A 13,802-nucleotide genomic window follows, 5' to 3' on the forward strand; every position below is an offset into this window, starting at 1 on the left:
GTGGAGTCAGTACACAGGAGAAATGACTCACCAGAGCACGAGCAGATGTGCTCAAGAGAACAAGATATGGCCACCAGCTCTGCAGTGAAAACACTGCAGCCATCTGGCAAGGAGTGCTGTTCAATGTGTCCTCCATGAACATGCACAAACCCTATGTGACCATCAACAATTGAGCCATCGGTGTAAACCATTTCACGGCCCCAGCACATGCCGAGAATCGAGAGGAAATGATAGAGGAGAGCCGCAGGGTTAACGGAGTCCTTAGGGTCATGCAGAAGGTCCAGAAGAATCTACGGCCTAGGTGTACACTATGGAGGTGTACATGAATGAACCTCGAAGAGAGGTGGTAATGGGAAGGACTCGGATACGAACCGTAATTGTTAGCCCTGACCTGGGTCACCGATGCAGGAGATGAACCGCGATAGTTGGGAGAAGGATAAGGTAATTTGGATGTGCAGGAGAACTATGAACATGTGCAATGTAACTGACAAGCAGTTGTGCCCACCTAACCTTCAATGGAGGGACTCCGGCCTCCACCAGGACACTAGTCACCGGACTCATTCTGAAACGAGCGCCACAGTTGTGCACTGGGTTGAGTAAACGCAATGCTGAGGGTGCTACCGAACCATAAACCAGACTCCCATAGTCAAGATGGGATTGAACAAGGGCTCTGTAGGGCTGCAGCAGCATAGAGCGATCTGCACCCCAATTGGTGTTGCTCAGGCAATGGAGGGGATTGAGGTGCTGCCAGCACTTCCGCTTAAGCTGACGAAGGTGAAGTGGCCAAGTCAATCCGGCGTCGAAAACCAGTTCAAAGAATCAATACATCTCCACTACAGTGAGTGGATTGTCATTAAGATAAATTTCTGATTACAGATGAACGATACGACACCAACAGAAGTGCACGACACATGACTTTGTGGCTGAAAACTGGAAGTCGTGAGCTACAGCCCATGCCTGCACCTTGTGGATGGCTCCCTGTAGGTGCCACTCGGCAACACCAGTACTTTAAGAGCAGTAAGAGATGCAGAATTCATCGTATACAAAGAAGGTGAGGCCGACGGCCCTACAGCAATAGAGGCACACTCAATACGGAGCCCTGCAGAACGCCGTTCTCCTGAATATGGGGGGAATTATGGGAGGCACCAACTTGGGGACATAGAAAGTACGCAGTGACAGGAAGTTCTGAATAAAAATCTGGAGCGGACCCCACTCTTACAATGTGGCAATGGTATGACATTGACACGTCATGTCGTATGCTTTACGTAAGTAAAAAAAGACGGCAACCAGACGTTGGCATCTGGAAAAGGCTGTTCGGATGGCAGACTCAAGGGACACCAGATTATCAGTGGTAGAGCGACCCTGGCAGAAGCTGCCCTGACATGGAGCCAGTAGGCCACGTGACTCCAGGACCCAACAACTGCCAACACACCATACATTCTAGCAGGAATATGAGGAAGTGGTCACTACCACACAGTTTGTCATGTGCTCTCCAGTAGATAGATGGGACTGCAAACAGAGATCCATGGCTGAATATGTGCAATGTGCCACACTAAAATGTGTGGGGGCACCTGTATGGAAGAGGCAGAGGTTGAGTTACGACAGTAAATTTTCGACCTCCCTACCTCAGCCAGTAAGCATGGCACCACCCCACAAGGGGTTATGCACTTTAAAATCTCCCAAAAGTAGGAAAGGTTTAGGGAGTTTATCAGTCAGTGCAGCCAATATGTTCAGGGGTATGGCACCACCTGGAGGAAGACATACATTGCAGACAGTTATTTCCTGTGTCGTCCTTATTCTGACAGCCACAGCTTCATGAGGGGTTTGAAGGGGCACATGTTCACTACAAACCGAGTTTAGGACATAAACGCAAACTCCACCTGACACTCTATTATAGTCGCTATGGTTCCTGTAATATCCCCAATAGCTGTGGAGGCCAGGGGTCTACATTGCTGAGAACCAGGTTTCCTGGAGGGCAATGCAGAAAGCAGGTATAAAGCTTAACAGTTGTCATAGCTCAGCCAGTTGGTGGAATAAACCACCTTAATTCCACTGGAAGATTATGTGATCGTGAGATTGGGAAGGCATGAAACACTCAATGAGGCAGTCTATGCCTCAGGGTCACCTGCTGCCACCAGATGAGTACCTGTGCGATCAACATCCATTGTGTCCAAAGGCCCAGCGAGATCTAGGTCCTCAGCGGATGCCAGAATCTCCGTCTCATTCTCAGACACAGAGCTTGTAGGTAGCGGTGGTGTGGGGTGCCAACACAGTGCCTTGGTTCTTGGGGGTCTTTTTCTTTATACGTTTCTCTTGCTGCTCCTTAGGTTTGTCTGGCTGGGAGGGCTTCACTGATTCAGTCTCATGGACTGAGGATGACTGTGAAGCCTTACGACCAACTACCTGTGGCTGCTTCACCCACTGGTGGGTGTCAGCTTTGCCACTGGTAGGAACCTGGGATGGAGTGACCCAAGGGATCCCTTCCTGGTGAGAGGAGCCGAAGAAGACTTTCGCTTCTCTGGCTGAGAAGTGGGGACTGATGTCCCCGATGGTTTGGGAGGGGAGCGGAGGGGAGGGGGGGGGGGGGGGGGGGTGAGTGTTGCTCCTGAAGTAGGTTGCGCAGGATCAACAGGGAGGGAAGTACCCCCCACTATCAAGGGGGCAGGTGGAGTCTGATGGCTCTGAGAGCCAACTGTATACGGCAGAACAGAAGATGGTAGATTTGTTGTCGTAGCGGCGGTGTAGGCTGACGTCATATGCACAGGATGTAGCCTCTGTTATTTCCTCTTAGCTTCAGTATAGGTCAGTTGGTCCAGGGCCTTGTATTCCATTATTTTTCTTTCTTTCTGGAGAATCCTGCAGTCTGGTGAGCAACGCGAATGGTGCTCTCTGCAGTCGACACAGATGGGAGGCATGGAATAAGGAGTATTGTGATGTGAAGGACGTCCACAATCCCGACTTGTGACGCAGGAAGTACTCTGGGAAGACATATGGGCGAACTTCTAGCACTTAAAGCACCGCATCAGGGGAGGGATATATGGCTTTACATCACAGCAGTAGACTATCACCCTGACCTTCTCGGGTAATGTGTCACCCTGTAAGACCAAGATGATGGCACTGGTGACAACCTGACTTATCCCTTGGACCCCGGTGGACGCGCCAGACGAAATGGACACCTCACCGCTCTAAATTGGTGCACAGTTCATCGTCAGACTGCAAAAGAAGGTCCCTGTGAAATATGATAGCCTGGACCATATTTAAGCTCTTATGGGGCGAGATGGAAACAGAAACATCCCCATCTAGTCACAGGTGATTAGTGCCCTTGACTGGGCAGAGGATGCTGTTTTTATCAAAACTGACCCAGAGCGCATGTTGGACAAGCCCTCCACCTCCCCAAACTTGTTCTCCAAATGCTCCACAAAAAAACCCAAGCTTCATGGACATGAAAGATTCCCCATAAGCTCTCGAACATACAAGGTACTGGGGTGAATAAGCTTCACTGCCATCCTTAGCCTGGCATTCCTCCCATGGTGTGGCCAGGGGGAGTGGAGGGTGGGGCGATGATTTGGGGTCATATTTCTTAGCATTTAAGTTAGACCTTGACTGCTTAGAGACTGCTGGTGTTTTACCAACAGCAAAAGGTGATGTACTACACTTCATGGCGTGTCATCCACCCTGATACCATCCACTCTGACCAGGGGCCCTCCCCACGGGCGCCACCCAGCCGCAGCAAAGGCCACCTAGCAGGATGGCCATTGCCGGGAGTCCCGATGCCCCAGGATGACAGGTATCTACTCCTTGGCATACGTGGGGAGTTAACGGTGCAGGCATGAGCAGAGCGATCCCTGTGTGGCCTGGGGGCAACAACCAACAGGGTACATGGCAGCCCCAACACAATGGACTGGCTACTGTGCTGGATATCAGGTGCACACAAGTCCATTATCGTCAACAGTGCAGAAAGCAATACTGCAGCGAGGAGGGAGGAAAATGCACTCAGAAGGGTGACCTCGCCCAACAGCTGGAGAATGACCGGAAGTGCAGATCCACGTCAACGAAGGATTCGAGAGGTCTCAGTGCATCATGGATACTATGCACCATGTAAGGCACTCTGCCCCAATTGGTTTGCTCTTTGGGAAAATTTTGAAAAATGGAGGTCAAACCTTATAGGGGACCATCGCATAAAGGCCAAAACACATGAGACTCCTTTTAGTTGCCTCTTACGACAGGCAGGAATACCTCGGGCCTATTCTAACCCCCGCCCCCCACCCAGACCTGCAGGGGGGAGTATGGCCTCATCAACGGTGGTGTGTAGCGGAGCAGTAGGAATGGTAGCCAAGGAAAAGGCATCCCAATCCACATTAGCAAAGACCCCACATAGGAGGGCATCAAGATGAGTAATGCTGGAGAAAAGATAAAACTATCAGAAAAGATCACTGTTACACTAATTGTCATGAACTCCCCAGTTCAACAGAGGGGAGGAATCCAGCGCTAAAGACAGAAAGATCATGGCTGAGGAAAAGAGTGTAGGGGCTCCAACATTGAGGCAGTGGAGGTCAAGCCCTGCCAGCAGGTAGAATCCTAAAGGAAAAGGAAGGGGTTGAGGGAGCTGTCAAAAGAGCACAAGAAGAGCAGGACGCATAGGAGGCCAGTCTGGCAGGAGATAAAGATTGCATATCACTACCACAGAGTCTAACAGCCACCACTTCCAGCTCAGGATGAATAAGAACCCATGAACTAACATCACCAATATGGGCCAATGTAGGCACACCACCGGAGGCTCACTAAGTGGCAATCCGGTTCCAACAAAAGGCCTGGGAACAATGAAGAGGAGTCAGTGAATGAGTATCCATAAAACAAGATTCCTGCAATACAACACGAGCTACAGAGTAAAGAGAGAGAAGATGCTGGTATTCTGGAAGGTGACAATTTTAACCATTACAGTTCCAATGGAGGACACTAGTAAAAGAGGTCAGAAGAAGACTAGTCAAAGAGGCCAGAATTGGTCACTGTCCTGAGTCAGCTTCTGTTACCACTAAGGATGGAGTGGCCATCCATGAATGTAATATCAGACCATAATTGGGAGAGAGGAGGTGACACACCCTGGGATATTGGGGGGTGGGGGGTCTTGTCCTGGGATTTACACATCTTCTTCTTCTTCTTCTTCACGAGGAGAGAGTGTGGTTGGGAAGAGAGTAAGTCACAACAGTATCAGGATCTGAAAGAGATCAAGCAGCCTTGAGACCTGCAGAGCATGGGTCCTGTGTCCGACGAAGTAACAGGCTCCCTGTACTGGAAACAGCAGGGAGAGGGTTCCTAGAGGGGTGCCGGATGCCAGAGGAGGGGTTTTCTTCTCAGGCCGAATAGAAGCAGCAGTTTCCTGAGGGCATGGATGACAACCACCAGGGAGGAGGAAAGGAAATGGACGGGAGGGAGATTAGGAAGAGCAAGCAGGGGGAGGGGGAGGGGGGGGGGGGAGGAGGAGGAGGGGGAGGAGGAGGAGGGGAGGAGGAAAGGATGCAACAAAAGCAAAGGTAGATGTTAAAGATACCAGGTGGAGATGGCCAACTTTCCACTGGGCCTCAGAGTAGGGCAGAGGGTGGAGAATTTTGAATTTATGAATCTTCCTTTCAGCATTTTACAGGTCAGGCAATCCGGTGAGTGAGCAGAGTGTGGACTGGAACATATAACGCACGTGAGTGGTCAGATGCAAGGACTCTCCATGTGGAGAGGATGGCCACAGTCACCGCAAACAGGATTTTTCTCATATCACGAAGCCATGTGACCAAAACAGAGATGCCAGAAACAGCAGATGAGAGGTGGGATATAGGACTTCACATCACAACTGTAAACCATAACTTTGACTTTTTCCACAAGGGTATCCTGCTCAAAAGAGAGAATGAAAGCACTAGTATCAATGCAATTGTCCTAAGGATCTCTCTGGATGAACTGAATTCCACCCTGTGCAAGAACAGTCTCGAGTTCCTTATCAGATAGAAGAAATATATCCCTGTGGAAAGCAATGTCCTGGGTCATATATGAGGACTGGCAAGCAGTAATGCTCACCAGAATGTCTCCTAAGTTCTCACAAGCACAAATGGAAGCTGATTGACTGGCAGAATACCTTTTAACCAGTAAGGAACCAGACATCTTACTAAGTCAGTCAACTTCACCAAACACATCTCCAATACATTCTATAAAAGATTGCTGTTTGGTGACAGCAAAAGTCTCCATGTCTGTCCTAGAATGAACTATGTAATGGGGAATGGGTTTCACCACAAGCCAGCATGCCTAGTCCTCCTCCCAGTGGTTGGCCATGGAGGGTGAAGCCAAGGAAGCAAATGTAATGTAGGAGCAGAGAGAGAACCATTCCTGTCTGAAAAGATGGTCGCCATTGTAGAGTGGCCAGAAGTATGGATCTTAGTGCACTCCATGTGTAGAGTGTCCACCCTTGTACCACCCACTCCAATCAGGAGCGCACCCTGCAGGCACTACCTAGCCATGGCAATAGCTATCTGGCACAGCTGTCATTGTCAGGAGTTACAATGTCTCAAAAAGATGAGCAACCACTCCTGGGCACACATGGGATGGTGACAGTTCATGTACTAGAAGTGCGAACCCTGTGTTTCAGGTGTGTGTGTGGGGGGAGGGGGGGGGGGATGGGGGAGGGAGGGGGGGGGGCGTCAGCCAGAATGGTTCATAACAGTCCCTCTACATGGACTGGCTACATACTTGTATGCTGGTAATGTACCAAGGGGGGGAGGAGGGGTGGGGGCTAAGGTGGGTGAAGGAGGGTGGCAGAGAGGAACCCACACTATGGAAACATGGAAACAGAATTTAGAAACAGAAGTCAAACCCAAAGGGTGACTAGAAAACGCTGGAGGGAGGGGGGGGGGGGGAGAGAGAGAGAGAGAGAGAGAGAGAGAGAGAGAGAGAGAGAGAGAGAGAGAGAGAGAGAGAGAGAGAGAGAGGGGGGGGGGGGGGGGGAGGCTGGAAGGAAAGAAGCTAGGATGCAAAGAAGTGGATATGGGGAAGAGAATGTAGCCAGGGGGAAAGGAGGAGGAGGAAGATTATCTTGTCAGGTGGGAAAAGGTGGTTTTGGAGTTACAAGGAAGGGGGTACTGCTCTACAGGAACAGGGGACCAACCTTTCAATACATTCATCAAAAAGGCAGAATTAACTTTGTACAGTAACTGTTGTTTCAGCTTCCTTTCCGAAAATGTATTTAATTGCCTACAAATATTTCTATTTACAACATTGCCCAAAACTTTATTGCAATCACTGAAAGGAAAATGTTGGGCTCTGATCACATCAGGGCACTTCCCCGAACCAAAAGATGCCCCATATTTTAATTGTCAGTGTGGCACCTGCAGTGCTATTCATATAAAATATACTAGAAACTGAAACATTTGAATTGTATAACAAACAGTACTTTTGTGAAACATCCACTTCTTAAATATTTTTGTCAATATCAAACTTTTACAGTGGACTGTATGTGCTACACCTTAAAACAACTGAGAACATAATCTCTCATATACAAAACGCTATGTCCTGACTGACATTGACTGACTCATCACCACCCAGCCAAAACCACTAAGAACAGAAACTTTAAATTTGGAGAATGTGGGTTGGTGTTTAAGAAGTGATTTTTCGAAATTCCAAGCCTAAGAGGGTGAAACAGGCGATAGAGGGATTTTTTGAAAAATGTCACTATTAAGGTAATTTTGAAGACAGACCTACAAAAATTAGTATTTGTTTTCTTGGTTAGAAATAAAGACTTTGGGCTTCAGCATTTTTGGAAATTTACTCCTATGGGGGTGAAGTAGTCGGCGAAAGCTTTTTGCAAAAATAATTCAACTCAATGTGAGTGAAATGGGGATAAAGTTTTTATGGAAATATTTCCATGTACAAGCATTTTTGAAGCTAAATGAAAATTTGTCCTTTGCTTCTCTGTTAGAAATAATACATACACATGTCACTGTTTTTGGAGATATGTCCCCTAAGGGGATGAAACATTTTATGAAAATGTTTCATTGCAAAAGCATTTTCAAAGCTAAATTTTGGAAAATTAGTATTTGGCTTCTTGGTTAGAGATGAAAAAATATGTGTTACACTGTTTTTGGAAATTAAACACTTAAGGGTGTGACGTATGGTAACACTGATTCACCGAGACTAATTCACCGACTCCATTTTGCCCAGCCCAAACCACTAAGTATAAAAAATAGAAGTTTGGAGAAGGTGTAGATGTTATACTGTAGGCTCATTTAAGAAGGGATCGTCCAAGATTTCACTCTGAGTGAAATAGGTGACGAAAGGTTTTATGAAACTATGTCACTATTAAACTAATTTTGAAGCTAGAACTAGGAAAACTGGTATTTGCGAGGTGGAAAGAAGACAAATTGGTACTTACTGTATACAGGGTGTTACAAAAAGGTACGGCCAAACTTTCAGGAAACATTCCTCACACACAAAGAAAGAAAATATGTTATGAGGGCATGTGTCCGGAAACGCTTACTTTTCATGTTAGAGCTCATTTTATTACTTCTCTTCAAATCACATTAATCATGGAATGGAAACACACAGCAACAGAACGTACCAGCGTGACTTCAAACACTTTGTTACAGGAAATGTTCAAAATGTCCTCCGTTAGCGAGGATAACATGCATCCACCCTCCGTCGCATGGAATCCCTGATGCAGCCCTGGAGAATGGCGTATTGTATCACAGCCATCCACAATACGAGCACGTAGAGTCTCTACATTTGGTACTGGGGTTGTGTAGACAAGAGCTTTCAATGCCCAAATAAACGAAAGTAAAGAGGGTTGAGGTCAGGAGAGCGTGGAGGCCATGGAATTGGTCCGCCTCTACCAATCCATCGGTCACCGAATCTGTTGTTTAGAAGTGTACAAACGCTTCGACTGAAATTGTGTCGTACTTGTAAAGGCACATGTTCTAGCAGCACAGGTAGAGTATCCCGTATGAAATCATGATAACGTGCTCCATTAAGCGTAGGTGGAAGAACATGGGGCCCAATCAAGACATCACCAACAATGCCTGCCCAAATGTTCACAGAAAATCTGTGTTGATGACGTGATTGCACAATTGCGTGCGGATTCTCCTCAGCCCACAAATGTTGATTGTGAAAATTTACAATTTGATCACATTGGAATGAAGCCTCATCCGTAAAGAGAACATTTGCACTGAAATGAGGATTGACACATTGTTGGATGTACCATTCGCAGAAGTGTACCCGCGGAGGCCAATCAGCTGCTGATAGTGCCTGCACACGCTGTACATGGTACAGAAACAACTGGTTCTCCCGTAGCACTCTCCATACAGTGGCGTGGTCAACGTTACCTTGTACAGGAGCAACTTCTCTGATGCTGACATTAGGGTTATTGTCAACTGCACGAAGAATTGCCTCGTCCATTGCAGGTGTCCTCGTCATCAATTGCTTCAAATGTCTTCCTGTCAGGACACCTTCATTCTGGAAATCTGTCTCGATACAAATATACTGCGCCACAGCTATTGCCCCGTGCTAATCCATACATCAAATGGGCATCTGTAAACATTGCACTGACTGCAAAACCATGGTTGTGATGAACACTAACCTGTTGATGGTACGTACTGATGTGCTTGATGCTAGTACTGTAGAGCAATGAGTCTCATGTCAACACAAGCACCGAAGTCAACATGACCTTCCTTCAATTGGGCCAACTGGCGGTGAATCGAGGAAGTACAGTACATACTCACGAAACTAAAATGAGCTCTAACATGGAAATTAAGCGTTTCCGGACGCATGTCCACATAACATCTTTTCTTTATTTGTGTGTGAGGAATGTTTCCTGAAAGTTTGGCCGTACCTTTTTGTAACACCCTGTAGAAGACATGATAAGTTGTAGACAGGCACAATTAAAAGACATTTACATAAAGCTTTTGGTCACATCCTTCATCACACACACACCTCATGCACTCATGACTCCCAACTCCAACATCTCGGGCTGAGATGCTGCATGAGGTGGTCATAGGGGTGCATGAGGTGTGCTTGCTCGTGTGTGTGTGTGTGTGTGTGTGTGTGTGTGTGTGTGTGTGTGTGTTTTACTGAGATAGGTATTTGTCTTTTTGGTTAAAAATAAAAAAATTGAGAAAAATTTTAATGGGTGTTTCATTGTTTCCGGAAATTCAACATCTCAGGAAGTGCAATAGGGAATGAAAATTTTTTAAAAATATTTCGTTACATTAAAAAAATTTAAAGCTAAATTCATGAAAAATTGGTATTTTGCTTCTCTGTTACATATAAAGAAATATTTGTTAGTGGATGAAAGTTGCTATGGAAATGTCTCCACAAGAGTACAGAAGCCTTGATAAAGAAAAACTTTGGACTCCAGCTACCAGAATCACTTTTTGGTCAGAAGTACATTTGGAAAATACCAAGCTTATATGGCCTTAATTAGTGTGAAAAGCTTAATTCAATTTAAAAAAAAAAGGGGGGGGGGGCAAGCAATCAAGCCAGATAATCTACTTGAATGAAGCACTGGACAATAAGTTAGTAAAAAATAAAGAGAAAATATTTTATGAAATTTTGATGACTTTAAATAATTTTTTTTACACTATCAACAACTGTCAGTTATTAGGAAAAAAAAGGAGGTAATATTGTATGACGCAATTACCTGTTTCAACAGTCAGTTACAAAGTGTAACAAACAAAACATTGAATCAAAATGTCAAAATAGTAGAAACTGTTCTAAAGTCACTTACTGGTTCACAAAGAAGCCACGTGAGCATGCTGTAATGTGATAATGTTTCTCTTCAAGGGTGACCACATGAAGGTACAAAAGATCACCATGCATCTTCCGGTAGCCTGGTGGAGGGTTCCAGCCAGATGTTGTGAGCACCTTTACACATTGGGGACCTTTTTGTTCCTTTGCTTGAGGTTGTAATGGAAGCAACGGGCGTTCACGACTTCCTGGCATTATGTAGTCTGGTGGAGTACAGTCTACACTCTCTGGTCTCATCTTCTTCTTTTCTGACAAAGAAAAAGGTGCTGCTGGTTGAGAAGTATATTTGCCTTTCATACAAACTGGTGCTAAAAAAATGTTACAGAAATGATTACAGTGCTTTACATACATAATGTTTTACTGTCACTGATATGTTGCTGAGGACATTGCTTTTATCAAGTTAGAGAGTTTCACTCAGATCTGACGAAGTTCCAAGGTAATGGCCATAGCCCTACAAAAATTGTCTTGTTGCGTACTTTGTTATGATCTAAGATAATTGAAAGAAATGTAACTAAGATAGTCAGAGAAGGAAAAAAGTCCACAGCTCCAGAAAGTGTCGAACAGTAACTTTTCACTTATTCCATTTTATTCACTGAAATCTGAGAGTGTGAACTTTTTGTTGGAAGAAGAAGAAGAAGAAGAAGAAGAAGTGGTGGTCATCACCTTCACCACCATCACCAACACCTACACACTATCACAGTCTCAAATAATTACTCAAAAATTTATCTTTGCAGGCTAAACATCATTGTTAGAAGTCTCCTGTGCATATTCCCCCATTCTCAATTCTTTCTGGCATATGTGTATGAACATTTCTCTAAAGGAGGTAGATTTAGTCATATTATCCCTATACTTTCACATCAGTTATGTTTCAATCTCTTTCCCCATTTTTGTTTCAGATGTGAATAACAGAAATTATATTTTTGTGAATATGTTTTTGCTGCAGTCATCACAGACACCTATTGCAACAGCAACACTGCAGACAGAGCAGCAATGAAGGTTTCCAACTCCGCTGCGAAGTTTGGCCGACACAATAGTGTTTACAAGCAAGTACCACAGTTGACGACGAACATGTAGATGCTGCCAATGTCCATCAGAGGGCATCAACCATCAGCAGAGGAAGGGGGTGAGATGATCAATGAACTATTTCCTGGCAATCACGTGTGTGCAAATAGTCCTGGAAATATCCTTCTACCAGCTCAGTCCTCTTCGATGTGGAACAGTTGTACGGGTACAGAGTCGAACGGCACTCTAATTGTAGGAATTAGTAGTTATTTGCTTGATCCGCAGAAGGAGTCCTTATTGTCTTGATTGCTTTGAAGAGTGTGTTACTGCTGGTGGTTTATTGTAGTTTTCATAATAAATAAGGTGGCAAAACAAGTTGGTTCTCGCTATGTAGACTTAGCAGTTTTAACATTTTGTTTCCCATAATTAAGGACACTACTGTGTCAGATTTTCTACTGCTTACTAGTAGTTTTTAGCACACATATCAGCTTTACTTACCCAATATATCACCCTGTGTTACAACATTGAGGAATGAGAGAGAACTGCAATCAACACCATTATAAGCATCTGCAGGATCTAGGGATTTTAGTAGATCCCTAACATGTCTTACATGTATCCTTGCTTCCCTCATAGTATATGGTTCTTCAACAACCTGTAGGAAGGATAGCAGAATCTGTTACACAGGTGAAGTGCTATTTTAGAAATATATCAGTTTTTATTATTTAATATTACTGCTTGAGCAGCTGTATTGGGCACATATGGTTCTATGTCCTTACACTCAGCAAGCATATTGGTGCACTGCAGAATTAAAATATCAATCAAAGGTGATCGTATACAATGCAAATATAATCCAGGAGGTCACTCTTAACAATAGAAGGAACATTAAGGTCATATTACACTATCTGTAAATGTATATTTTCCATTGAACATACCTATACTCTTATTCTCTCAATAGTACTAGTTTGTGTTGGACTAGCTTTGGAACAGATATAAGTCAAGTTCAGAAAATAATGCTCTGCTGTGTACATTCATGGTCAGAAAAAACAGAACACCTTTAACGACTAGAGAGAATGTTAATATTCACAGGACATGTACATTAGTATGTTGTGCACAAATGATTAGCATTTCAGTCACCTCAGTTCAGCATGTGTTCTGTTGCCTAGTAGGCACAGGATCCACCATGGTCCCTGATAACTTGTTCCATGCATAAAGGCATCAACTCATATGGCACTAACAGTGTCCTGTGGTGTGGCCATCACGCTTTATTCATCTGTTTCCAAAGTTCGCTTTTGATGGTTGGCATTGTCTCACAGCCCTGCACCCATCATTTCAATGCTCCACACATTTTCGATTGGCAACTAGTCTGGTGATCTGGCAGGCCAGGGCAAAGGGCCAACATCTTGTGACACCAAGAAGGCACACGTTCATGCAGAAGCATGTGGTCGTGCACTGTCTTGCTGAAAAATGGCATCTGGGGCGTTGTGCAGAAAGGGTATGCTACAGGTTGCAGGGCGTCATTCACATAGGTCAAACTGGTCACAGTGCCCTGGACATGCACCAACTGTGATTTATGGTTGTATCCAATAGCGTCCCACAACATAAGGCCTTGAGCTGGTGCTGTATGTTTTGTGTGAATGCAGTCACTGTGATGCCACTCCTCCTGTCCGAGACTAACCAAAATGTGGCCATCATTTTCAAACAAACAGAACCTGTATTCATCTGAAAACACTATCTGATGCCATTCCTATCCCCAGTATCATCGTTCCACACACCATTGCCATCTAGCATATTTCAGCACACTCATCAGAAGTAGGTGGGGAAGTGGATGATGCATACATAGCTCACGGTTGGTTGATTTGGGGGAGGGGACCAAACAACAAGGTTATTGGTTCCATCAGATTACAGAAGGATGGGGAAGGAAGTCAGCCATGCCCTTTCACAGGAACCATCCAGGCAATTACTTTAAACAATTTAGGAAAACCTAAACCAGGATGGCTGGACACATGTTAGAAGCATCATCCTCCCGA

The 13,802-nt window shown here is 45.1% G+C and overlaps 1 protein-coding gene and 1 long non-coding RNA gene across 3 annotated transcripts in view; one reads left to right on the forward strand and one right to left on the reverse strand.

The window, feature by feature from the left end:
* LOC126411109 (uncharacterized) overlaps positions 1–12,072 on the forward strand; it is a 132,453-nt gene extending 120,381 nt beyond the window's left edge. For both annotated transcript variants that reach the window (XR_007575215.1, XR_007575214.1), the window contains exon 3: positions 11,717–12,072. This is a non-coding gene — a long non-coding RNA (uncharacterized LOC126411109). The remainder of the gene's footprint in view (positions 1–11,716) is intronic.
* Positions 1–13,802, reverse strand: part of LOC126411093 (clustered mitochondria protein homolog) — a 369,115-nt gene that overhangs the window by 100,686 nt on the left and 254,627 nt on the right. Inside the window, exons 4-5 of the mRNA XM_050081339.1 lie at positions 12,274–12,427; positions 10,754–11,021 (exon numbers count right to left, since the gene is read on the reverse strand). Of these exons, the coding sequence (XP_049937296.1) occupies positions 10,754–11,021; positions 12,274–12,427 (422 nt within the window). The remainder of the gene's footprint in view (positions 1–10,753; positions 11,022–12,273; positions 12,428–13,802) is intronic.

The sequence above is a fragment of the Schistocerca serialis genome, chromosome 1 (assembly GCF_023864345.2).
Source record: "Schistocerca serialis cubense isolate TAMUIC-IGC-003099 chromosome 1, iqSchSeri2.2, whole genome shotgun sequence".
Lineage (NCBI taxonomy): Eukaryota > Metazoa > Arthropoda > Insecta > Orthoptera > Acrididae > Schistocerca > Schistocerca serialis.